Raw genomic sequence first — 25,000 nt, 5'->3', positions numbered from 1 at the left:
CAGCAACAAGCGCAGTTCTTCTTTGCGGCCTGTCAGGGTTGTTGTGCAGGAGGGTTCTGATGTTCCATGTAGCCAATTTCAGGGGAACTTGTTTACTTTCAGTTTTTCGACCGCGGTACTGGAATGTCCCGGTAGGTGCGGTATCCTACCCGGGGTGTGAAGAGTGGGCAATGTTTAGGCCACCTTTTCTAGGCCTTCCCCCAACTTTGGGGTGAGCAGTGTGGCTCCTAAATAGGGCTGCTCAGTCATTCAGAGGGCTGCCAAAATCATCTGCCACGCAATTCCCAGCTGATAGCGACCATATTAGCCCTGTATCGCTGACGTGCAGGGATCTAACTAGAGGCACCCAGTTCATTCTAACCTGCCCCCGTTATCAGACATCCTGACGCCGTCAGACTTTGTGCTTCAGAATCCAATTGCTGTTCTGGATCCACCAAGGTCAGAAGCAGAGACCTGTGCGGTGATACGTTTTAAGTGCCCCTGGAGGTGCACAGTTCCCAGTCGCACTATCTTCGCCACAAAGAGATGGAGCCTAGTGGCAAAGGGGAAACCCAGGACAACCAGCGCCTCTTCATAGCTGCAGGAGGCCGCCGGAACCCTCAGTTTGTCGTGGCCCGCCTACGTGTGCCTCCATCGCGGTGCTTTTCTCTCAGGGTGTGCTCCCCTAGCCCTTGTCTTCCTGGACTTACCCGCAAGGCAGCGGGTCGATCCCCTACCTTTTAGCCTGAAGTCGCGAGACTCCAGTTACCGTGTGCTGCCACGAGGAGGCAAGGTGAGGGGTCTTGATGAAGGAGAGGTTATGTACTGACCTCGGAAGGCTTACGCACTCGGCTTCCTTTATCCAGCTGGGTCGGTTTAGCGGCAGGAGCTATGCGTCACATGCATCCCTACATGCAACGTCTCTTTAGCATGCTGCACTAGACGCATCACCACACCCTGCGAGCCAGGCCCGCTAACACACACACACACACACACACACACACACACACACACACACACACACACACACACACACACACACACACACACACACACACACACACACACACACACACACACACACACACACACACACACACACACGTATATATATACATACATACATATTTAAACACACATATATACAGTATATTCATATACACATGCATATAAATGTATATAGACATAAAATATAAAATTACCTAAAATAGAGATGTATATTTTTGTCCATATCGCACAGTACTAAGCCGAAGTAAGTTGAGAGTATCAGCACTTTGATAAAAAAAGGCGAGTAACACTATTGAAATCAAGACAGAACCCGTAGAAAAGCTTCCCTCTGAAGCTCATGTAAAATGCTCATTTATCTATTCCATTCGTTATTTTTATGTAACCTAAAAATAAACTGTGTTTCGTGTTAATATTTTTGGATGCCTGAAACTGATTAGATTATATAATTTTTAATGGGAAAACATGCTTGGGTTTAATGTGTAATTTTTTTTGTAACAGACTACTAAGTACCACTGTATTATGACAGGAACAGAAAATGTTTGTCGCTCCCAAGTTTTGAAAAAAAAAACAATCAAATTTGTCTCATGAATGACATCAGAATAGCCCAGGGCCACCAATTGTTGTCCTACATTTAGAAGTGCTGCAGACAAGATGAGGAAACAGAGGGACACAATTAACAAGTTTGCAACACATGTTTTACATGCAGATGTGTAAAAGCAAAGGCAGATTGCGGTAATTTTGTAGCTACACACACACACAGACCCACATTCATCTCTTTCAGCGTTAATGATGTTTGTATCAGCGGGACCTCTAACGGGCCAGCGGGGCGCTGTATAACGGTGCAGCTGCCCTGAGTACCAACTCATCACTCAATGCCAGCATGGCCCTCACTGGCCCTCTGTCCCTCTCAAGAAGTGTGCCACTGACTGAGGGAGGAACCGATCACTTATAAAAGTGGCCTCTTGGGACGGCTAAATATAATCCATAACAAGCCGGCGACTGTATGGAGGAATCGCGGAGCGGGTCATCAGCATAGCGACTGTATCTCAGGCACGAGCTAATGAAGGCAGCTGTGTTAACATGAACAAGCAGTCACAGTAAGAAAAAAGTTGCAAAAATTGATCTGGATGCAGGAAGATTGAAAACATTATGCTGCGGAGAGTGAGGAAAACTAATTTAATAATTTTTAAAAAACATTATAGTTGATTGCTCTCTTCAGCAGGAGTGTGACGCCAATCAGTGAGCGTGATTTAATGCTTTTAGGTATGTCACCGCCAACGCAAAAAGGAATGCTGCAAGCATACATTTAAGGCACATTTGCTTTAAATTATTAAAAATGCAAGGCCTTACATGACCACAATGTATCTTGTTGGACAATCAGTCGTGTGAAACCAACACGTTACTTTGGGAGACATGCTAGCAAACATGTAAAACAGATATCCTCAAAGTTTTATCAGCTTTAAACTAATGCTTAATATGTTGCCAAATCAGCAATGTTTTGCTTAACGGCGATTAAAAGAACATTATTATACAATAAATAGTCCAAAACAGGATAAACACACGTAAATAAAAACAGAATACAATGATTTGCAAATCCTTTTCAACTTTTATTCAATTAAATAGACTGCAAAGACAAGATACTTAATGTTCGAACTGAGAAACACATTTTTTTTGCAAATAATCATTAAATTATAATTTAATAGCAGCAACAAATTGCAAAAAAGTTGGCACAGGGTCATTTTTACCAATGTGTTACATGGCCTTTCCTTTTAACAACACTCAGTAAACGTTCGGGAACTGAGGAGACCAATTTTTGAAGCTTTTCAGGTGGAATTCTTTCCCATTCTTGCTTGATGTACAGCTTAAGTTGTTCAACAGTCCGGGGTCTCCGTTGTGGTATTTTAGGCTTCATATTGTGCCACACATTTTCAATGGGAGACAGGTCGGGACTACAGGCAGGCCAGTCTAGTACCCGCACTCTTTTACTATGAAGCCACGTTGTTGTAACACGTGCAGAATGTGGCTTGGTATTGTCTTGCTGAAATAAGCAGGGGCGTCCATGAAAAAGACGTTGCTTGGATGGCAACATATGTTGCTCCAAAACTGGTATGTACCTTTCAGCATTAAAGGTGCCTTCACAGATGTGTAAGTTACCCATGCCTTGGGCACTAATACACTCCTATACCATCACAGATACTGGCTTTTGAACTTTGCGCCTATAACAGTCCGGATGGTTCTTTTCCTCTTTGGTCTGGAGGACATGACGTCTACAGTTTCCAATACAACTTGAAATTTGGACTCGTCAGACCACAGAACACTTTTCCACTTTGTATCAGTCCATCTTAGATGATCTCAGGCCCAGCGAAGCAGTTTCTGGGTGTTGTTGATAAATGGCTTTCACTTTGCATATGGGTTATACTTGTATAGCGCTTTTCTACTTTCAAGGTACTCAAAGCACTTTGACACTATTTCCACATTCACACACTGATGGCGGGAGCTGCCATGCAAGGCCCTAACCACGACCCATCAGGAGCAAGGGTGAAGTGTCTTGCTCTCAAGGACACAACGGATGTGACAAGGTTGGTAGAAGGTGGGGATTGAACCAGGAACCCTCCGGTTGCTGGCACGGCCACTCTCCCAACCGCGCTACGCCGTCCCTATAGTAGAGTTTTAACTTGCACTTACAGATTTAGCGACAAATAATGACAGTGGTTTTCTGAAGTGTTCCTGAACCCATGTGGTGATATCCTTTACACATTGATGTAGGTTTTTGATGCAGTACAGCCTGAGGTATCCAAGCTCACGGGCATTCAATTTGGTTTTGGCCTTGCCGCTTACGTGCAGTGATTTCTCCAGATTCTCTGAACCTTTTGATACTAAGGACCGTAGATGGTAAAATCCCTAAATTCCTTGCAATATTTCTTTGAGAAATGTTGTTCTTAAACTGTTCGACAATTTGCTCACGCATCTGTTCACAAAGTGGTGACGCTCGCCCCATCCTTGTTTGTGAAGGACTGAGCATTTCTTGGAAGCTGCTTTTCTACCCAATCATGGCACCCACCTGTTCCCAATTAGCCTGTTCACCTGTGGGATGTTCCAAATAAGTGTTTGATGAGCATTCCTCAACTTCCTCAGTCTTTTTTTCCACTTGTGCCAGCTTTTTTTTAAAAACATGTTGTAGGCATCAAATTCCAAATGAGCTATCATTTGCAAAAAAAACAAAGTTTACCAGTTCGAACATTACCGTGATTTCCGGACTATAAGCCGCTACTTTTCCCCCTCGTTCTGGTCCCTGCGGCTTATACAAGGGTGCGGCTTATATACGGCCTGTTCTTCTCCGACACCGATGAAGAGGATTTCGGTGATTTTAGTACACAGGAGGAAGACGATGACACAATGATTAAAGACTGACTTTTCATATACCGGTAGGCTGGTTATTTTGATAACGTACAGGCGAGCACTTTGTATTACTTTGCACCGTTGTATTATTTGTACTCTGCATGAATGCTGTTCGCCATGTCAAAGATGTGAAAGTTTGATTGAATGATTGAAAGATTTATTGTTAATAAATGGGACGCTTTGCGTTCCCAAACAGTCATCTCTGTCCCGACAATCCCCTCCGTGGTAGCAGGAACCCCTATATACTACGGTAATTACACATCAAAACCCTGCGGCTTATAGTCGGGTGCGGCTTATATATGGAGCAATCTGTATTTTCCCCTAAATTTAGCTGGTGCGGCTTATAGTCAGGTGCGGCTTATAGTCCGGAAATTACGGTAAGTATCTTGTCTTTGCAGTGTATTCAAAAGGATTTACAAATCATCTTATTCTGTTTTTATTTACGATTTACACAACGGGCCAACTTCACTGTTTGGGTTTTGTATATGGCAAAACCAATCTAAATTATTATCAAGCTCGCACATTTTGGAAAAGTTGAGTCTTGCGTATGTACGTTCAAGCGTACTTTATTTGTTGGCATTGAAAATTACAACATTACTTGGGGGCAGTTTTTGCTCGGTCCGCTCAGAGTGCTGCCGGTGTTTAGTCTGCAACAAGACGTGACGTCTCGAGCAACAAAAGGTATCAAAAGATTGCACCGTTTGATTTTACGTGATACCCGGTAGTACCGACGGAATTCCGTCGGTGCCTATATGATGTACAAAATGCGTTTACCATCACTAGGGATTCTTGGTTTGGGCATTAGTTTAAGCGAAAAAATACATGGGCAAACAGACTTAATTTGTTACGTGGCATGTTTGACCGTAGGAAAACAGAGACAGTAAATGATATGAAAACGGGGGCGTATTTACATTGGGGTTGCACTGAATTCACTCAGACTCACAATTTGAAATCCCCTGCAATAGACAAAAACAACGTGGTCTACCTTGCTCCTTTATCTGTCTGATCTGCTTCACAGTTTCTTTCAGGATTGCACATTTGTCGGGCTTGACGTTGAAGTTGTCGATGTCATTGAAGTTAGCGAAAATCAGCTCGGCGAGCTCTTCTATGTATTTGTTCTCATGCTCGCGGTTGCGCTTCTCGTTGCTCCGCTTGGGGCTGCAAACAAAGACAGAGAGAGAGAGAGAGAGAGAGAGAGACAGAGAGAGACAGAAAGAATAAGGGAGGTGAGAAGATGCCATCCAACTGCACACAAATAAATACAAAGTTTGAGAAAAAGCCCGAAACGCTCTCTCTCGCCATACGAGAAAATTACCCTGTCATTTTCATAGCTGCTAAATGACAGCACTGAACTTTGACTATAAATCTTGGCAAGAGGCTGGAAAGCACTCCATTTTGCTCCAAATGCCTTCAACGCCCCTTCATCCAGTCTGCATGGATTAGTGTCGATAAAAAAAGCGGGATTTTTAAGTGCTTGCAAGATGAATCCTGCAGATGCATTTATAGCTGCTGTGATGTCTCAGGAAGGGCTTGTGGCAAACATCTCTCACCTGGGTCCAAGAAGTTCAGTGGAACATTCTTTACGTTTCCGTAACTCTGCCCTTGCAGGGTCAGATGAGCTTTCCCCGGCTCCACTCATCCTCAATGCATATCAGCCTCTGGAAGAGAGAAAAAATAAGACTTTAAAAAAATGAAGTATAGTGGTAGGGATGATTAATTGTTGACTGATAACGCTGGAAGTGGTTTTATATTTGGGTTGTCTTATATTCGGGTCAACACGGTACAATAGCTTGGTAATGTGTAACAGTGTTCATCTAACGCAGTCTCGAATTAGGGATCACAAATTCCCACTGTTGTTGAGCAGTGCTTGCCACTTAGCTATAAGCCACATTGTCCAGCACAGCTCTTAAATAGTGGGAAGTGAGGATTCACACAATGGGCTATAATAATAATAACAATAATGATAATAATAATAATAATAATTATAATGGTTGGTTCTTTTAAAACTCTGAAAATAAAGTACAAACCAGAAATCACAGCCCTGATCTCCACTATTAACATTGAAGACTGCAAGATGCAAACTGAAAATGGCGACATGAGCGTTAAATATGGAGCTCAATTAGTGACAAGTTTTGTACTTGGAAAAAATGAACTTTGAAACTGAAAAATCTAGTTTTGGAGTTACATTTTTGAAAAATGTTAGTTTACTCAAAATAAAATTAAGTGCACTTATTTTTTCTGGTTTAATATAATTATGATTCCCTCTGGTAATTATTTTGAATATATTATTTCCATTTTACACTCATATTGGAGCATCTGTCTTTTCTGATAATATATTGAAGTGAAAAAGGTAAATAAAAATGTTTAATACATTATAGTTACCATAGTGAATCATACATATATTCAACCTAAAACAATGTGCACACTGAATAAATTGATGTATTTTACAAAGTTAAACATCAAAACTTTGCTTTTTAATAACTAAATGTATATTTTTTAAAGTACAATAATTCTGGCCCTAATTAAGCTCCATGATTATAATGCTAATTTGTCAATAGTGGTGATAATGCTGCAGAGTCATCAAGCATTAAATGTGATGAGTAAAGTACCACAAATTTAATATAATTTGAGTAAAAAAAAAAAAAAGACACTCATTTTGTCTTTGCTAAAATATGGGCAAAAGTAGGTCATCTTATATTTAGGTGAATACGGTACAGTGCCAGTAGAGTAGTGTGATAGTCAAAATAACTGATTGTTGATACAGAAAAGCAAAAAAAAAATTAAATAAATATATAAAAAAGCGTTGCTCGCCAATGGGGCTGTCAACTCATTGTCCAGCACAACTTTTAAGGCGCTGGAATGAAGTGAGGTTAACAAAACACACTATCGCACAGCCATACTAGCTGGCTAGTAGGGTATTATAACAATAATAACAACAATAAATAGGGCTTGGCGATAAAACATTATCAAAATAAATCGCGATAACCATGTTATCAATATAAAAAAAATTAGTTTAATTAAATCCTCGGAAGAAAATGGAAGTTGCGAAGCTTCCTGGTAACGAAGCAAAGCAGGAAGTGATCACTGATCAGAAAAATCAATCTAAACATTTGTTTTTAATTGAATACTAGGGCGGTATAGCTCGGTTGGTAGAGTGGCCGTGCCAGCAACTTGAAGGTTGCAGGTTCGATCCCCGCTTCCGCCATCCTAGTCACTGCTGTTGTGTCCTTGGGCAAGACACTTTACCCACTTGCTCCCAGTGCCACCCACACTGGATTAAATGTAACTTAGATATTGGGTTTCACTATGTAAAGCGCTTTGAGTCACTAGAGAAAAAGCGCTATATAAATATAATTCACTTCACTTGTTTTGATCAAAGTTTTTTCAATACCGATCATCTATGGGTGAGATCGGCGATCACATGTAATAACCGTAGGGCTGTGAATCTTTGGGCGCCACACGATTTGATTCGATTCTTGGGGGTCACAATTCAATTCAGACTCGAATCTCCATTCAGAACAATTCTGGATTAAGACGGAATACTTTTTTAATAACATTGGGTGCCAGTTCTATGATTAACTACATTCCTTCATAACATAGATAAACAGCTCTGATAAATGTCTACCGTAATTTCCGGACTATAAGCCGCTACTTTTTCCCCTCGTTGTGGTCCCTGCGGCTTATACAACGGTGCAGCTTATTTACGGCCAGTTCTTCTCCGACACCGACGAAGAGGATTTCGGTGGTTTTAGTACGCAGGAGGAAGACGATGACACAATGATTAAAGACTGACTTTTCATATACCGGTAGGCTGGTTATTTTGATAACGTACATGCGAGCACTTTGTATTACTTTGCACCGTTGTATTATTTGTACTCTGCACGAATGCTGTTCGCCATGTCAAAGATGTGAAAGTTTGATTGAATGATTGAAAGATTTATAGTTAATAAATGGGACGCTTTGCGTTCCCAAACAGTCATCTCTGTCCCGACAATCCCCTCCGTGGTAGCAGGAACCCCTATATACTACGGTAATTACACATCAAAACCCTGCGGCTTATAGTCGGGTGCGGCTTATATATGGAGCAATCTGTATTTTCCCCTAAATTTAGCTGGTGCGGCTTATAGTCAGGTGCGGCTTATAGTCCAGAAATTACGGTATATTACATTAATAAAATTGTACCTAAACATTTAATAAAGTTAAATATAAATAAGGCAACAAGAGAAGTCTCCAACACTTCTCTTATCTAAAGTAAATCTGTACAGGAGATATCGGCATCTACATCAACAATATGATTTGCCTAAACGGCTGTACTACACACATTTATATATACTAAAAAAATAAAAATAATACAACATTTCAAAAACCTTTTTTTTAATTCTTTGGAGTTGATGAAAAAATAGTTACAAATAAGAATCGCGATTCATTTGAAAATTGATTTTTGACACCCCTAATTAACTGTCAATTTTTCAATTAATTTATGGTGAGTGCTACTGACAGTTAATATTAAACTATTTAATTTTTCTCATTTATTGCATACAGCTATTTGATCAATACAAAGTCAACAGTACGCTAAAATAACTAGTGCTGGGCGATAGAACAATATCAATATGCTGTATATATCAAGATAGACATGTACTCGATATTTTAAAAAAAATGTTCGATACACATGTATATTTTTCTACGTCAAAAGAAACAGGCTGTTGCAAAGCAGGTTGGTTGCGTGAACAAAGGCACTCAATAACTGAGCAATATAAGAAATGATCACTGATGAGTGGGAGTGACACGCTAGCAGCTAATCAGATAACAGTATCAACTATCACGTTTAGTTGAGCCATTTTTTCGTCTCTGTTTATTCTTGAGTGAGAAGAGACACTAAAAATTAGTGCTGCGAAGAGCGAAGAAATGGTCGATAAAACAGGAAAAGTCACATCAACAGTATAGCAATTTTTGGGATTTTTTAAAATGGACCATAGTCAGAAATATAAAGTCTGTAAATTATGCAAGGCACTTGTCCCCACCAAGACTAGTAATACCACACCACCTTTGCCGCACAACCATAGCGTCCTAGCACTAAACGTGCAGAAAATAGTTCTCCTCAGGTTTCTGTTTACATTTTCACACTTTGCACTATTTTGTTACACTTTAAGAGTTTATCACGTTCCTTATTTTTGCATCTTTTACATTTTGCACATTTTAAGAGGTTATTGGTAAGTGTGATTTTAGAATTTTGTTTACACTGAGTGTTTTCCATGGTTATGTTGACATTTCTGCTTTGATAGCTGAGGGTATTATAAATCAGAGGAAGGCTACATTTTAAATACAAATGTTTACATTTAATATATTTTTCTCCTGGACCTTATTTTCGATAGGTCATAAAAGATATCATTAGTCAATAATTATCAATATAAACCGCTATAAAACACTTATACCGTGACACAATTTTCAGCCATATCGCACAGCCCTAATAATAACTGTTGGCTCTTTTAAATCCTGGGAAAAAGGTACACAATAAAAATCACAGCCCCAATCTGCACTGATAGCCCTCAAGACTGTAAGATGCAAGCTGAAAATGGCAAGATTGGCGTTGATAATGGTGATCAATGCTGCAGAGTCATCAGTAAAGTGCCACAAATTAAATATAAAGGTTGTCTTGTCAGTTTGGTACGATGCCAATGGAGTCTTGTGATAGGCAAAATACCAGAAAAAGGTACAAACTAAGCAGGATGCAAGCAAAAGGCAATCTGGAGTGGTGACATAAGCAAAAAACAAAGAGTTGCTGTCGCTCCAACATTTGCGTAAGGAATTTCCCAACCTCCTCTAAGGCTTTCCCTTGCACAGTGGTCGTGGAGGAGGAGGGAGGCGTGCCGTGTAGCGTATCCACTCCTCGCCGCTCTAACCATGGAAACAGATATTACACGCGCACATGCCTCCAACGGCTCCTTCGTTACATAAGGCAGCGGCGAGTACAGGAGAGCACAATATAGAGCAGATGTAGCATGGCTTAGGAAAAAAAAACACACAGCCTGGTCATAAAACGAGTCGGGCTACCTTCTGGCCTGGAATGACCTAGTTTGCGCTGATGGTGGGGTCACTGCTCTAATGAATGAAACAGCAAAGGTGACACTCACTTAAAAATGACAACTCTGTACAATTGTTGCCGTGTCCTTGCTGGTAATTTCAACCCCCACAAGGGGGTCTCTCTCTGACGTCTACCAGTGGCGGTTATGTGCTTTTTATTAATGACACTAGAAATCAGGCTGTTAAACTCTCAATAGCCAAGTGGCATGGGGTAATTCCTATTGGTGGGCTCCAAAGCAGCACAGGTTACCATGGGGATTGAGCCGCTGATTGGTTGTGTCTGTCCCGCCGGGCCGTGATATAATTGGCTGCCTTGGTCTCCTTGACACGGCAGTAATGATGGGTCACTGTATGTTTGAGACAAATACGAGAAGTACAAGGCACGTCCCAATGACGGGGGCAGCCAGACTGTCTGTACAGGCTGTTTCTGGCTGTCGAACTGGAGGAGGTTGGGCGGGGACTCGTAACGATGGGAATCTTCTGGGAAACCTGGGCAACTGGACTCAGGGAGGACAAGACCGATTCATCTGTCAAGCTAATAATGCGCTGAACAATGGGTATGCAAATATTAGTTTAAGGGCTTCCTAACAAAGCTAAATGCATTCAAACCGTTCATGATCTGAATGTCTGATGACTGCGTTACTATGGCCAAATATTGGCCCTAGCAACAACCTGGCAGTGAAATTATCTCCAACGCAGCAGAGATTAATGCTCAAAGAAGAATCTGATAAGTCAATTTATCCACTGTGCTGTGGGTAGTTAAATTTTGATTAGGCAACCATGTGGGAGAATTTCTTGGTGAGTCAATTAAGCTGTACCCTCTCATGCTACGAGGAAAGAATACAGTGTCTTTTTTACAGTCTCCTACTTCATATTACATAAGTAAACTGAGACAAATGAGGTTAAAGATTTGCAATGACTCCAGTAAAAGACGGTATTTTTCTAGTCAGAAAAAGACTGGTTGTCTTATGTTAGGGGTCCTGAGGTTTACACATGCAAACCAACAGACGGGGATGTGCACACCAGTGCTCTTTAAAACAATTTTGTACAAGCTTAAGTGAAACGTGTGCTGGTAAAGCAGCAGAATATAAAAATGACCAATGAAAATTTCAACCCTAACCTAATGTGTTACTCGGATCAACATTTTTGGCCTCTGATTCCAGTCCAATTTCGAGTCCCAATCCGATACTTTGGCAATAAATTACAAAACTGAAAACAATTTATATTTATAGAAAGTAAGACTATAACATATAAAAAGCTTATCTTATTAAATGTAGATTTTGATAGTATTGTTGGAACTCATAATGTATTATATTTGTGGTATTGAATGCTACATAATTTTTTTTAACAACATAAAGTGACTCGTGCACAATAACTAAACGAAAGGAAACATTACTATTGGCTCCCATATATTTGATAAGAACAAGAACAACAATAACAATAAATACAGATACTAAGATACTATACACTCAAAAGTTCGATGTAACGCAGTCGCTGGGGTCATACAATACTGATCGCGTTATTCCCAAGATCGCGTTGTATAGAAATCCTTATTTTTAACCCTTTTCTTTTCAAAAAAGTTATACGCGTCTCTTAGATAGTGCCCCCACGTGACTTGACGTGAATGGTGGATTGTGCTCCCATGTCACCAGTAAGTTTGGACATTACTGGGTCGATATTGTTATTATTTAGTTTTCTGTTTAAAATTCCTTCCTTTTGAAAACTTCCATAAATGTTTAATGTATAAGTTTTGAAATACGCGATAATTTAGTGAAAAACAACGTGATTGACTCTGGTGGAAAAAAACGGGTAACAATTGGGGGCCACGGCACAATCACGTTGTATAGAACGTGGCATTGTATGGGACCGGACTATATCAAACTTGAGTATATTATGCATTGATCACTCCTACTTTAAGTTGATGCTTTGGCAGTTAGCTTCTTGTGTCGTCCTGCTCGATGTGTTTGTAGAATGCCTACTCATTCCTTTTCCTCTAGTCGAATCATGATTCTTGGAAGTAGGGATGTAACGATAAATGGTAATGATTATAACTGCTGTAGAACTCCATTACCGTTTTAAATTAAAACGATCAAATAACCAAGATTGATAACTGCACTGTGATAAACTAATGCGCTGACTGGTGCAAGCTCGCTGGCTTAAATGGTAACATGAAAACAACCAACATCAACGTCTATCCCTATGAAGAAACAACATGACCAAATATAAACTTATATAAACACATTGCTGTATGAGCAAAACAAGCTATTCAATTGTGCACACTGAACCTACAGGCTGTGCCCTCTCTTAGTCTCTGTTTCAGTGCTCAATCTAGGATCACTGAATAAAGTAGAAAACAAGGCCCCCCATAAATAATACAAATTTATTTTATTTGTTACACACTTGCTACAGTACACACTAATATTTGAAACCATTAAAACATAAAATACTAAGACTAAAACACTATGAATGAAGCACAAGAAACACCAAACATGCAAAATAGTAGCTTTTCTAATAGTGTGTCTACTTAATTTATAGCAATTTCTTTTTAATTTTTTTTAATTGGACAAAATATGGAAGAGCGTGTATACATATTTTTTGAGCACATTCAACGATACCGCAATAATTTGCCGTGATGTGAAATTTTCTTTATCGTTAAATTCCTACTTGGATGAAACCGAGTTTATTTTCTACCATGGTGGTAAAGATTAGTATCTCTCAAGCAGCTTCCCTTTGTGAATAGACAAAAGTGTTCGAGCCGGTGTTCTGGCAAGACATGCACCCTCCTAAAATTCATGCAACTCTTTATGTGTGAAATAAGGAATATGGAAATGTAGTTGTCTTTTTTTGAAGGAATCTTTGACATGAGTACAATCTTTAGCCATGTAAACACTCTGACACAGCTGCGGTAAAGATCAGCGAGGCTCATCAGCCATAGTTAAAAAAGGCAACGATGGGCTACCCCGAGCCGATACGATAATCCGGATCGAGACATCTCTATATGTTACTTTTTGTGGTTTAGAAAAAGAGATTGAACAAAACAAATTATGTATTTCTCACAATTACAAATAAACTTAAATAAAAGGTGTGGTTTGGTCTGAATTAAGATAATCATGGCTGTTACTCACAGCTGTCTAGTACACACGTGAATGCGTGCACATGCGCAATCGCACACACACGCACGCAAGAATTTGAGAATGAAAGGATTTAAAAACCTGTTGCTATATTCCTGTTGAACTGGTAAGTAAAAATCATACGCTTTTGTAACATAACGTTATTCTATACATGCATACTACATGTGCCTCAGCTTATATGCGTGCAACACATTCGAAAATTAACGGGTCTTCTAATCAGGGTCGTTTTTACGTCTTATGTTCGGGCCATGACGGTATTTGGCAAATGTCCCGCCACCGTTTGCAAAGCAATGTCAAACTACCCGTCATTGGCAGCACGCTGTGAAATCCAGACTGTAATTGACGCTTGGGCGCTGTTGTCGACTGTACAAAGATGACCTCTCGGCCAATTATTTTACTACTTTGAAGTGACACATGCAAAAGGATACACCAACCACCCCCGAGACCTCTTGCCATCTCTCATAAATACCACTGCTTAAAAGACTACTTTAAGTGGCGCGATTAACTATCCTCAAGTTGTGTCTTCTTCATGGCCTCACGTCAAAAATAGGGAATTAGACTAGTCAATGGTGAGGGCATTCCAATGCTTATCTGGTGCACAGTAGATTAATAAATGACGTACGGTACACAACTAAACAGATGTAGAAGGAGAAACAAAACCTACTGACTTTGAAAGTGCTTGCAAGAGGTGAGGGCAGATATATGTCATTGCCTTATATCTTAGGTATCACAAGAGCAGATGCTCCAGGACATGGCTGGAGCCATCCTGTCTCACGTTAAGAGACACAAACAGCAAGGAGCAACAGCTTGGATTTCAGGGGAGACATTTCATTACGCTGCTGGTACAACCTGTGCATGGTGTTGCAGTGTCAAAGTGCTACAAAACTTACATTGAGAATGTAAGGCAGCCTGGACACAAACATGCAAAATTCCTATTAACAGTCCAATATTCAAAACTTTGTATCTTTGCTTAGGCTGGAAGATTTGAGGTGGTGAAAGTGTGAAAAGATGTTTGTTACACTATTATACTATGATAATTGTTACACTTTAATAAAAGGGACTAAAATGTGTCATTTTAAAGGGTTCTCAAGGGCTAAAAGAACATGGGATGCAACATAAACATGCACATTAGGGCTGCTCAAAAATAAATTGTATTTATTCCGATTCTAAAATCCATTCATAACTTGAGAATGGACTAGCAAATAAAAAAACAAAAACATTTTTTTAGGCCATCTCTACGCTTACTCGCTGCGTCTTACCTCGGAAACCAAGACGAGGTTATGTGACCTATATCCCGTTTTGAAAATGTTTTATTGTAATTTCTATATCAAATATACTGCGATAATAGGTTTGAATTGAAAATCCTGATAAATCGAATCATCAACTGGACTGTTTGTCCAAGAATACTTTTTAACCACTCATCAGTTCAATATTGACAGACTTTGATAGATTGTATTCACCTGACGTCACGTCCGGCTCATTAACTATGCAAGTCACAAAGTGGTATGCCAGCGAACGCCTGTTGTCATAGTGTTCTGGGCAGCATTTTGCTTTTCTCAAAGAAAAATGCCCTATAATTGCATTGTCAGCTTAGTGGCCTTGTGGTTAGAGTGTCCGCTCTGAGACTGGGAGGTCGTGAGTTCAAACCCCGGCGGAGTCATACCAAAGACTACAAAAAATGGGACCCGTTGCCTCCATGCTTGGCACTCAGCATCAAGGGTTAGAATTGGGGGTTAAATCACCAAATGATTACCGAGCGCGGGGCACGCTGCTGCTCACTGCTCCCCTCACCTCCCAGGGGGTGAACATGGGGATGAGTCAAATGCAGAGGACACATTTCACCACACCTAGTGTGTGTGTGATAATCGTTGGGACTTTAACTTGTTAGGTTGTTGGAATTGTTCAAATCTCGAAAAAGATACGTTTCTTCAGACTTCCTCGAAATGTAATCAAGAAGGGCGAAAGAGTGCAAGATTTTACAAAAGACAACGAGAAAAGTGGCACGCATTTCAGTCCAAGGGTGCAGCGTCAAAGAATGCACGGGTCTAAAAGGTTTGTTGGTTATACTTTTAACGTTTAGCATTTCTCATAGTGTTATCTTGATATTATTTGTATTATATTTTGTTTCAGAGTTACTAAAACGCATTTTTGCTACAAGTGTTTCGTAAAGCACTAACTCTGCAAGTCTAAATAAAAGAAAGCAATTTTGAGCAAAACCTAAAATAGTTACGCTTTTACCAAAGGCAGCAATCATAAATGAAGCTTTCAGCACATACACAATGTTGAATCTATAGATATATTTGGATAAAGACGGGGAAAAACACATGTACTCGTAACGGCACGTGGAACAACAACAACAACAAGGCAACAAACATGGCTGTAGATGCAGAGTTAAATCATGAAATGCAACCTTACCCGAGCAAAAACTATGTATAATTTATCTGGGAGAATCTAAATACCAATGTCCTTGACCCAGCAACACACAAAGTTGAAGTAGGCCTCCATGATTTTCAAAGTTTTCATCGGTTTTGCTTTGTAGAATGACATTTGGCACTCCAGATAGTACGAGATGTCTTGGAATGTGGCCGACGGATAATCCTTGAGATCTAATCTTGTTTGATAACATATCGGGAAAGATTCCAGTGCATAGTTTGATTTCTTGCTCGTATTAGCTTTTAGTGGTAAGATCTAGAGCTCTTGCGTACTCAGATAGTTTGCACAATGTCAATGTCACAGCGGCAATGTTGGTTTGGCGGCCCACTACTCCATTTACCTCCGTTCAAAAGTCAAGTGACTAAACGCAACCTATAGTACAGTTCTACTATCCTAATGACTGCCGGCAGAACTTCACTTATTTGTACATTAAATTGTTTTGTTTTGCACCACAATGGAGCAAAGACATCCTTGTCTGGGGAAGTCCCCTATTTTAGAGGATAAATACTTTGAATTCTGCACAGGGTCCTAGACTAAAGCTGTACTATCCAAGTCTGTGCGCACAAAATGATGAAGCCTGATTGGATGGGAGGAAAAACGCCATCCAAGACAATCAGAACAGTCAAATTGGAGGTGATTCTCTTGTTAGTTTAACATTTCTATTAAAAAAATATGTCCACGGCAGCGAACGCTGGACGATATAGTGAGTTTAAAGGGCTGATTGCGCTGCAGGTTGTAAATAAAACCTTTTCTGTTAAAGTGGTCCCAGTGCAACGGTGTCACTAATGGCCAAAAAGCTGGGTAGAGTAAGAAGAGTTGCTGCAGAATGATAATTATCTAAATTAAACAAAGCAAAGAGTAATTTGATACATTTTTAGACCAAAGATTTAGCTCATACGACCACAAAAATTAAGCTAAGAAACATGCATAATCACCAGAGGTGGGCCTTGAGATGTCGTGACTCATCCGTGCCTTATTGTATAATGCATGGAAAAAAGGAGGCAAGGGGTATCTGTGTTTGCAAAGGGGGAGAGGGCAAGCTACTGTGTGCTATCCCTATAAATGTGTGGGTTATTGTGGCTTTTATTAGAGCAACACGCTCAGTGTGTGGAGCTTGCAGTGAGTTCGGCATGACTATACATTAAATGGCGTCAAACGCCAAAGGGTAAATGTCTTAACTCTCTGTAAAAACATAAGCAGAAACCACTGTAGGGAATAATCAGTCCTCACATGGGCTCCTGTCAGGGGAAGGGGGGGGGGGGCACTTCAATAAAATACTCAATGAAGACAAACATAGGCCCTTTAGTTTAGCTAATTATGTGAGGAAACGGTGATGGATAGAGTCAGAGGGCTCGGGGCTTGTGTCTTCTCAGTTTACATTTAAATATTTGTATGGCTGAAAGGATATGTCAAGACGCAAAACACAGAAGCACAGGTGGGCTTTACAGACAAAAATATAATTAAAATCCATTTTAGCAAAATAGGAAGTGTAGGGAACAATGAATCAGATATTTTGATGATAGATCTGGGTCAAGGCAGGGGTATTGGTATGATAAATAAATAAATGATAAATGGGTTATACTTGTATAGCGCTTTTCTACCTTCAAGGTACTCAAAGCGCTTTAACAGTATTTCCACATTTACCCATTCACACACACATTCACACACTGATGGCGGGAGCTGCCATGCAAGGCGCTAACCAGCACCCATCAGAGGCAAAGGGTGAAGTGTCTTGCCCAAGGACACAACGGACGTGACTAGGAAGGTAGAAGGTGGGAATTGAACCCCAGTAACCAGCAACACTCCGATTGCTGGCACAGCCACTCTACCAACTTCGCCACGCCTGCCCTGATGTGTTGGATGGATAAGGAGGAGTAGGGCTGGAGGAAAAAACGATATCAATATACAGTATATCGCAATAGATACATAACCAATATCAATAAAACGTTCGATATGTTTTTCTTCTTTGTCGGACAAAAATTAAAGTTGCGGAGCAAGGTTGGTTGCATGAACATGAGTGCTGCAGAGAGCAAAGCAGTTGATGAAAAAAACAAGAAAAGCCACTTCGACAGCGTGGCAGTTTTGTGATTTTTTTGTTATTGATGTTGGTATTGTTATTATTATAATATTATTATTATTCATTTTTGTGTGACCTTTTTGGGGGTTTTTGTGTCTTCTCAATTGCTCTTTAGATTCCTATCTGGAGTGTTGCGAGGCTGGGATTGGTTTGGAATTGTGATTGTTCTCTACAGTAATATTTTGTAGAACTGATTGATATTCTGTGTGATTGTTGTAAACAAAAAGATAAACAAAATAAACTAAATGAGTGCGGCATAGAGCGAAGAAAATTGTTGATAAAACAGGAAGACGCCTTGACAGTACGACAGTTTTTTGGATTGGAAAAAAACGGACCGTAGTCAGACCAATTTGGTCTGTAAATTATGCAAGGTGCTCAACCCAACCAAGACCAGTAATACCACCACCCCTTTAGGGCACAGCCGTAACTTTCTGGCACTAAACCCGCAGCAAAAAGTTCTCAGCTTCGTGTTTACATTTTCACACTTTGCACTATTTTATTACATTTGTATAAGCATTATTATTTATATATTTAATTATACATACATATTCCTTATTTTGGCACCTAAATTTTAAAAGGTAAATGTTTATTGTGATTTTAGGTATTTGTTTACATTGACTTTACATTGCGTGTTTTTCATGGTTGTGTTGACATTTCCTTTCCTGTCTGCCTTGATAGCAAATGGAATTATAATCAGAAAAAGGTTACATTTCAAATAAAAATGTTTACATCCAATATATTGGCAGCACGGTGACACAGGGGTTAGTGCGTGTGCCTCACGATACAAAGGTCCTGGGTGCGATACCTGGGCTCGGGGTCTTTCTGTGTGGAGTTTGCATGTTCTCCCTGTGACTGTGTGGGTTCCCTCCGGTTACTCTGGCTTCCTCCCACCTCCAAAGACATGCACCTGGGGATAGGCTGATTGGCAGCACTAAATTGGCCCAAGTGTGTGAATGTGAGGCTCCAGCACCCCCACGATCCCGATAGGGACAAGCGGTAGAAATGGATGGATGGATGGATGGATGGCTGGATCAGTGTTGGCATTAAAACACTTTTTGTGTCTTTTTACGCATTGAAATCAGAAAGGACGCAAAATTTCTGAAAATCCGTGCGTCAACTGGACGCAGACTTTTTTTTTTTTACCGCCCGGTGTATTTGTCAGAATAATAACACAAGAAACAGTGTGAAGGGCCAAGTTTTGATACATGCAGCAATTTAGGAGTAGAAAAGGGGCAGGACTTTCTTCAAACAAGTCCTCTGAGAACATTGTTTTCCGCCTATAAATGTGTTCAGGGTGGATTGCAAATTTAGGAAACAGTTCAGCAATCAGCACTCACTATTACACAACAGTGACAAAGTCAAGCGAGAAGCGAAAGCAGAAGATATCCTGGTGTAAACTTAAGAAGATTATTATTTTAAAACCTTTATTTATATTGTCAAGGAAAGACAACCTTAAAAACAACTACCAATGAGTCAGAATTTACTAAAGAATATGATCGACCAGTTGATATACTTTCTGCATGTGTTTTTATCAAAACCCAAAGTTCTTCCTTTGCGACTACACAGGCATTTTGCTGACACAGCAACTTGGGTGTTTGCTACTTTGTGCAGTTGCAGTGTTGCGCAAAAGCAGCGTCTCCCACCTTAGTTTCAGTGCGCGGAGTCCTTCAGGCCATCACTGCAAGACGGCGACATCAGGAAAGCTTTAAGCATCATCCACTTCTCTCCGCTGCAGGAAGACAAGGCAGAGGAGCTAACGTGAGGTGATGAGTCAGCAGGATTGCCATCAAAACATGCAACACTGCGTGGGCGCGCTTTAAGAATAGAGATGCTTTTGTTGTTGTTCTGCTTGTGTCTCTTATGGGTGCATCAGCAAAAAACAGCGTGTTACAGCGAAGAAGAGACTGTGGAGTATTAGCAATGGTTCAATCTGATAAAATTGTTTGCGGTACGGACATCTCCTCTGATGACAAACATGTCTGTGGCTTCCATGTGGGTTTCCCAAGCGCTTGGCCTTGAAGCCGTCAAACGAATGAGTCTCACTGCGCCAGAGAGCACCCACGGCTTAGAGAATTATTAAGTGTTTGTTTGATGACTTTCAAGCTTTAATAGAGCTGCACTTTAAACATAAAAGCCACTTACCGAAGTGAAAGCTGCTATTTTAAGGACAAAAGCACAGAATTTGGTGATGTGGCTGTAAAGGGCGACATATTCCATATAGCAAACCTGAATATGTTTGTGTTACGTTAGCAATTAGCATGGTAATGTCTGCAGGGTCTTTTCATCCCCTGGGGGACCTTGCAACCTATTACATCGCCAACACTGTGTGCCTTTTTAATCATGGCACACAATTAATTAGACCGAGATAGAAGTTTCAATTTGAAGTCAAGTTCCTCTTTGGATAATTAGAAAATACAACTGCTATCTGGAATGAGAACTCTGCAGGGCTGGAGGACTATGTGGGGGAGGGGAGGGCTTCCCACTGTAAGATTCAAGCAGGCTTTCTCGACCAGAGCATTATACTGAAATACCTACCAGCTGGGGACCGCGATCAGATGTTTACATGTGCTGACTTAACTGGGGTGTTTTCTTTTTAAACCTGTGCAATTCCATAATTTTTTATAATCGCGCTGTCAAATGATGAATTTTTTTAATTACTATTATTCACACTTTTAAATTTTGATTAATCATGATTAATCACAGTGATTACATGCAGTGACTACATGCTTGTATAATTAAAACTACTGTATTTTCCAGACTATACGCCGCTACCTTTGTCCTACGCTTTAAACCCTGCGACCTTTATAGATTTTTCTTCGCAAAGGGCCATGTTTTGTATTCAACAAATAGTTTTCATAAAATACTGACAGAAAAGGTGTGTGGTGCCATGGTGCCATCTTTGGATGAGTTCGATCACTACAGGTGCTGCGAGTTGAATGTCTACAGTATTTCCTTCTGCTTAGTGCTTTGAAACGGACGTTCCGTCGACCAGGCAACATTTGTTAGTTTTACAATATAACAAAAAATTCATACTTACTTAACCGTCACATGTTTAACATTGTTTTCATGCATAGTTATACGTGCTATTGTAATCAAGCTGGTGGCTCCATGACAATGTCTGTTTTGTCTGATCAGCCTTTTTACTGCAATGTGACAGGTACTGTTTGGAAACAAAGTATGGAAATAAACATTTACAAAATCTTTCTGTGTAACTCATTTCACAAGGTATATATCTACGGCTTATAGTCCGGTGCGGCTAATATATGGAAACAATTTTTCCCGTCTAAAACTTAGTGGGTGCGGCTTATAAACCAGTGCGCTCTATAGTCCGGTAAATACATTAACCTAAAGGGGACTTGTGAGGACTTACTGATGTTGTTACTATGTTGAATACTTGTGTTAAACAATGCCAAAGCATGCTTATAGTTCATGCAATTTGGCATGCGCTCACATGTAGTTTTAGGTACCTCGGTTTGCTAGGTTTTGCAATCTGGCTGCTTTTTGACGTCAGAGTGAGGTGGATGTACTTATTTAGAAATCAAGTCAAGCTCTTAGCCAGAGGGGGGAGCTCCTCCCTCTCTGTTTCAGGCGAAAGGTAAGATAAAGTATTATTGTCATTTAATTTTTGCATTCTCACAATAACACTGGCGTGTGACATGCAGTGACATAAATGCTGGTAAAATAAGCTTTTTTTTGTGCAAAGTCTGAATCGATCGGCGAGTGTGCAGTTGTACCTGATGTTGTAAATCTATATATTGTTTATGAAGCTTGTTTACATATATACATATGTATATATATAAACAAATATATATACATACATATAGGGCTGGGCGATATGGCCTTTTATTAATATCTCGATATTTTTAAGCCATGTCACGATACACGATATATATCTCGATATTTTGCCTTAGCCTTGAATTAACACCTGATGCATATAATCACACCAGTATGATGATTCTATGTGTCTACATTAAAACATTCTTGTTCCTACTGCATTAATATATGCTAATTTTAAACTTTCATGCAGAGAAGGAAACCACAGTTAAGTCAATTTACCAATACTGTATTTATTAAACAGTTATTAAGCAGTGGCACAAACATTCATGTCATTTCAAAACAGAAAGTGCAAGATTGTCAGTGACATTTTAAAACAAGCTACCGTATTTTTCGGATTATAAATCGCAGTTTTCATAGTTTGGCCCGTGGGTGCGACATATACTCCGGAGCGACTTATGTGTGAAATTATTAACACATTACCGTAAAATATAAAATAATATTATTTATCTAATTCACGGAAGAGACGAAGCAAATGTCAGCAATCGTCACACACACGTCAACCAATAAGAATTTGGCGGGGGAGGGTCATGGCAGAAGTGCATTGTGGGTCACGGGATGCTAACTGCTATATGCTATATGCTAGTGCCGTAGCTATTAAAATGGATCATTTTAATATTGGCGGTAACTTATAAAAACTGGGAAGGGCTGAACAAAAATGGCACCGAAAAGGCAATCATACACTGCAGATTACAAGCTGGACGTAGTGAAATATGCAGCAGAAAACGGCAATCGAGCAGCAGAAAGAAAGGACGCTAGCGGCGCATACGACGAGCGACAACGAGGAAAAAGATTTTATCGGATTTAGCGATCAGGAGTGACAGATTGTTTGGTAAACGTATAGCATGTTCTATATGTTATAGTTATTTGAATGACTCTTACCATAATATGTTACGTAACATACCAGGCACGTTCTCAGTTGGTTATTTATGCCTCATATAACGTACACTTATTCAGCCTGTTGTTCACTATTCTTTATTTATTTTAAATTGCCTTTCAAATGTCTATTCTTGGTGTTGGATTTTATCAAATAAATTTCCCCAAAAAATACGACTTATACTCGAGTGCGACATATATATGTTTTTTTCCTTCTTTATTATGCATTTTCGGCCGGTGCGACGTATACTCCGAAAAATACGGTATTTGTGCACTTTTGTGCATGATGTCACTAAGATGACATATCAAAACAACACTAAATTAAAGTGAACTTTTTGTACAGAACGCAACTACAATAGTTTAAAACAAAGTGCACTTTTGTGCATGATGTCACACAAGATATTTCAATAATTGTCAAATAAAAATGAGATGCATAATAAGAAATCAAATAGTGTATGTCCTTCGCTATGTGGTAGGTTCCTGCGGACGTTATCTCCTTCTGTTGTTGACAATATTTTTCATACAGTGTTGATGTGGAAATGGTTGCTTGGGCATTTTGTGGGTGTGGCAACGAACGGAGATGTTGACATGCGGAGTTTCAAGCACTCTTCATTCTCTAGCGGGTGACTTTTCCAAATGATGCTTGAAATTAGCAGTAGGTGCTACTTTTTGTAGCAACGCTTTTGCCGCATACTTTTTTCGACATCTTCCTGCTTGAAGCCAAACCACCGCCAGACGAGGAACCCTGTGCTGTTTTTCTTAGGAATTAATTCTTCCTTCATTTGTTACCAGATTTGCACCTTCTTTCTCTCGTATTACCACTCGCACCACTCCGCTAGCATCACAGCTAACGTTACCCATGTCGCTACCTGTCTGCTCCGCGAGGGCGTATGACGTGACAGAATGTGACGTATGTAAGAAGGTGCGCTTGTTTTAAGTCTCTGTGAGAAGGAGAGACAAGAAAGAGTGAAAAAAGCCTGTAGTGTAAGGCCCACAGCTAAAAGCAACTGCGTGAGAACGTATACTCGAATATCACGATAGTCATTTTCTATATCGCACAGAGACAAACCCGCGATATATCGAGTATATTCGATATATCGCCCAGCCCTATATACATATATATACCTATACATGTGTATATACACAGTATATATATATATATATATATATATATATATATATATATATATATATATATATATATATATATATATATATATATATATATATATATATATATATACATACATATACATATATATATATATATATATATGTATATATTAGGGGTGTAAATATATGTATATATTAAGGGTGTAACGACTAGGGATGATGTTTGATAAGGAATTATCGAGTTCGAGCCTATTATCGAATCCTCTTATCAAACCGAGTCCTTATCGATTCTCTTATCGAGTCCAGATAGGTTGTTGTATATGGAAAAAAACACACAATATTTGGTTTAACAAAAGCTCACTTTTATTGTATAATAAAAAAATAAAATCTAATAAATAAATAAATATTGACTGTTACCCACCTAAAAAAATAAAATAAAATAAATAAATATTGACTGTTGTTACCCAAAGTATATTAAGTGGGATTTTTCAGAGAAACAAATATATACAGTAACACAAAAACAACCTGTCTCTGTGATCACTATAGGTGTATAAATAATAATATAGTGTTAAATAAAATCAGTCCCTTGGGCACAAAACTGAAAATAATACAGCTCTCCAAAAAGTGCACTTCTGCTGCTATTTGACTTAACTGTTTGTTATGATGCTTTGACATTTTTGCACTTTATTTCTTTATTGAAAGAAAATTCTATGAAGAGAAAAGTTCTTTGCAAATGTGGTTACAATGCTAAAAAAATGAAAAGTTAAAGCTAAAAAAGAAATACACTTTATTGAGTTAACATTATTTCTTTATAGTGGGAAAAATGTTATGAGCTAGAGAATATAACAACTACACTACCCAGCATGCAACGGGAGTTACGAGCATGCGCGGTAGCCCCGAAAAGTGTTGCATGTTGCCACGCTGTGAAAGTAAACGTCAAGAACTCAGCCAACACGCCTCGTCTGCATTATTTATAATTAGACCGACAACACATCTACAGTGTGATTTTGTTTTGTTTACAAGGAAAGAAAAACAAAAGTTAAAAAAGGGAGATATGTTGTATATATAT

At 39.5% G+C, this 25,000-nt stretch overlaps 1 protein-coding gene across 4 annotated transcripts in view; it reads right to left on the bottom strand.

The window, feature by feature from the left end:
- ncoa2 (nuclear receptor coactivator 2) overlaps positions 1 to 25,000 on the bottom strand; it is a 164,881-nt gene that overhangs the window by 67,532 nt on the left and 72,349 nt on the right. For all 4 annotated transcript variants that reach the window (XM_062021263.1, XM_062021265.1, XM_062021266.1 and 1 more), the window contains exons 2-4: positions 19,752 to 19,837; positions 5,937 to 6,044; positions 5,372 to 5,544 (exon numbers count right to left, since the gene is read on the bottom strand). In XM_062021263.1, the coding sequence (XP_061877247.1) occupies positions 5,372 to 5,544; positions 5,937 to 6,025 (262 nt within the window). In that variant the 5' untranslated portion in view covers positions 6,026 to 6,044; positions 19,752 to 19,837. The remainder of the gene's footprint in view (positions 1 to 5,371; positions 5,545 to 5,936; positions 6,045 to 19,751; positions 19,838 to 25,000) is intronic.

This window comes from Entelurus aequoreus, linkage group LG15 (assembly GCF_033978785.1).
Source record: "Entelurus aequoreus isolate RoL-2023_Sb linkage group LG15, RoL_Eaeq_v1.1, whole genome shotgun sequence".
Classification (NCBI taxonomy): domain Eukaryota; kingdom Metazoa; phylum Chordata; class Actinopteri; order Syngnathiformes; family Syngnathidae; genus Entelurus; species Entelurus aequoreus.
This window is presented reverse-complemented; position numbering and strand designations above follow the sequence as displayed.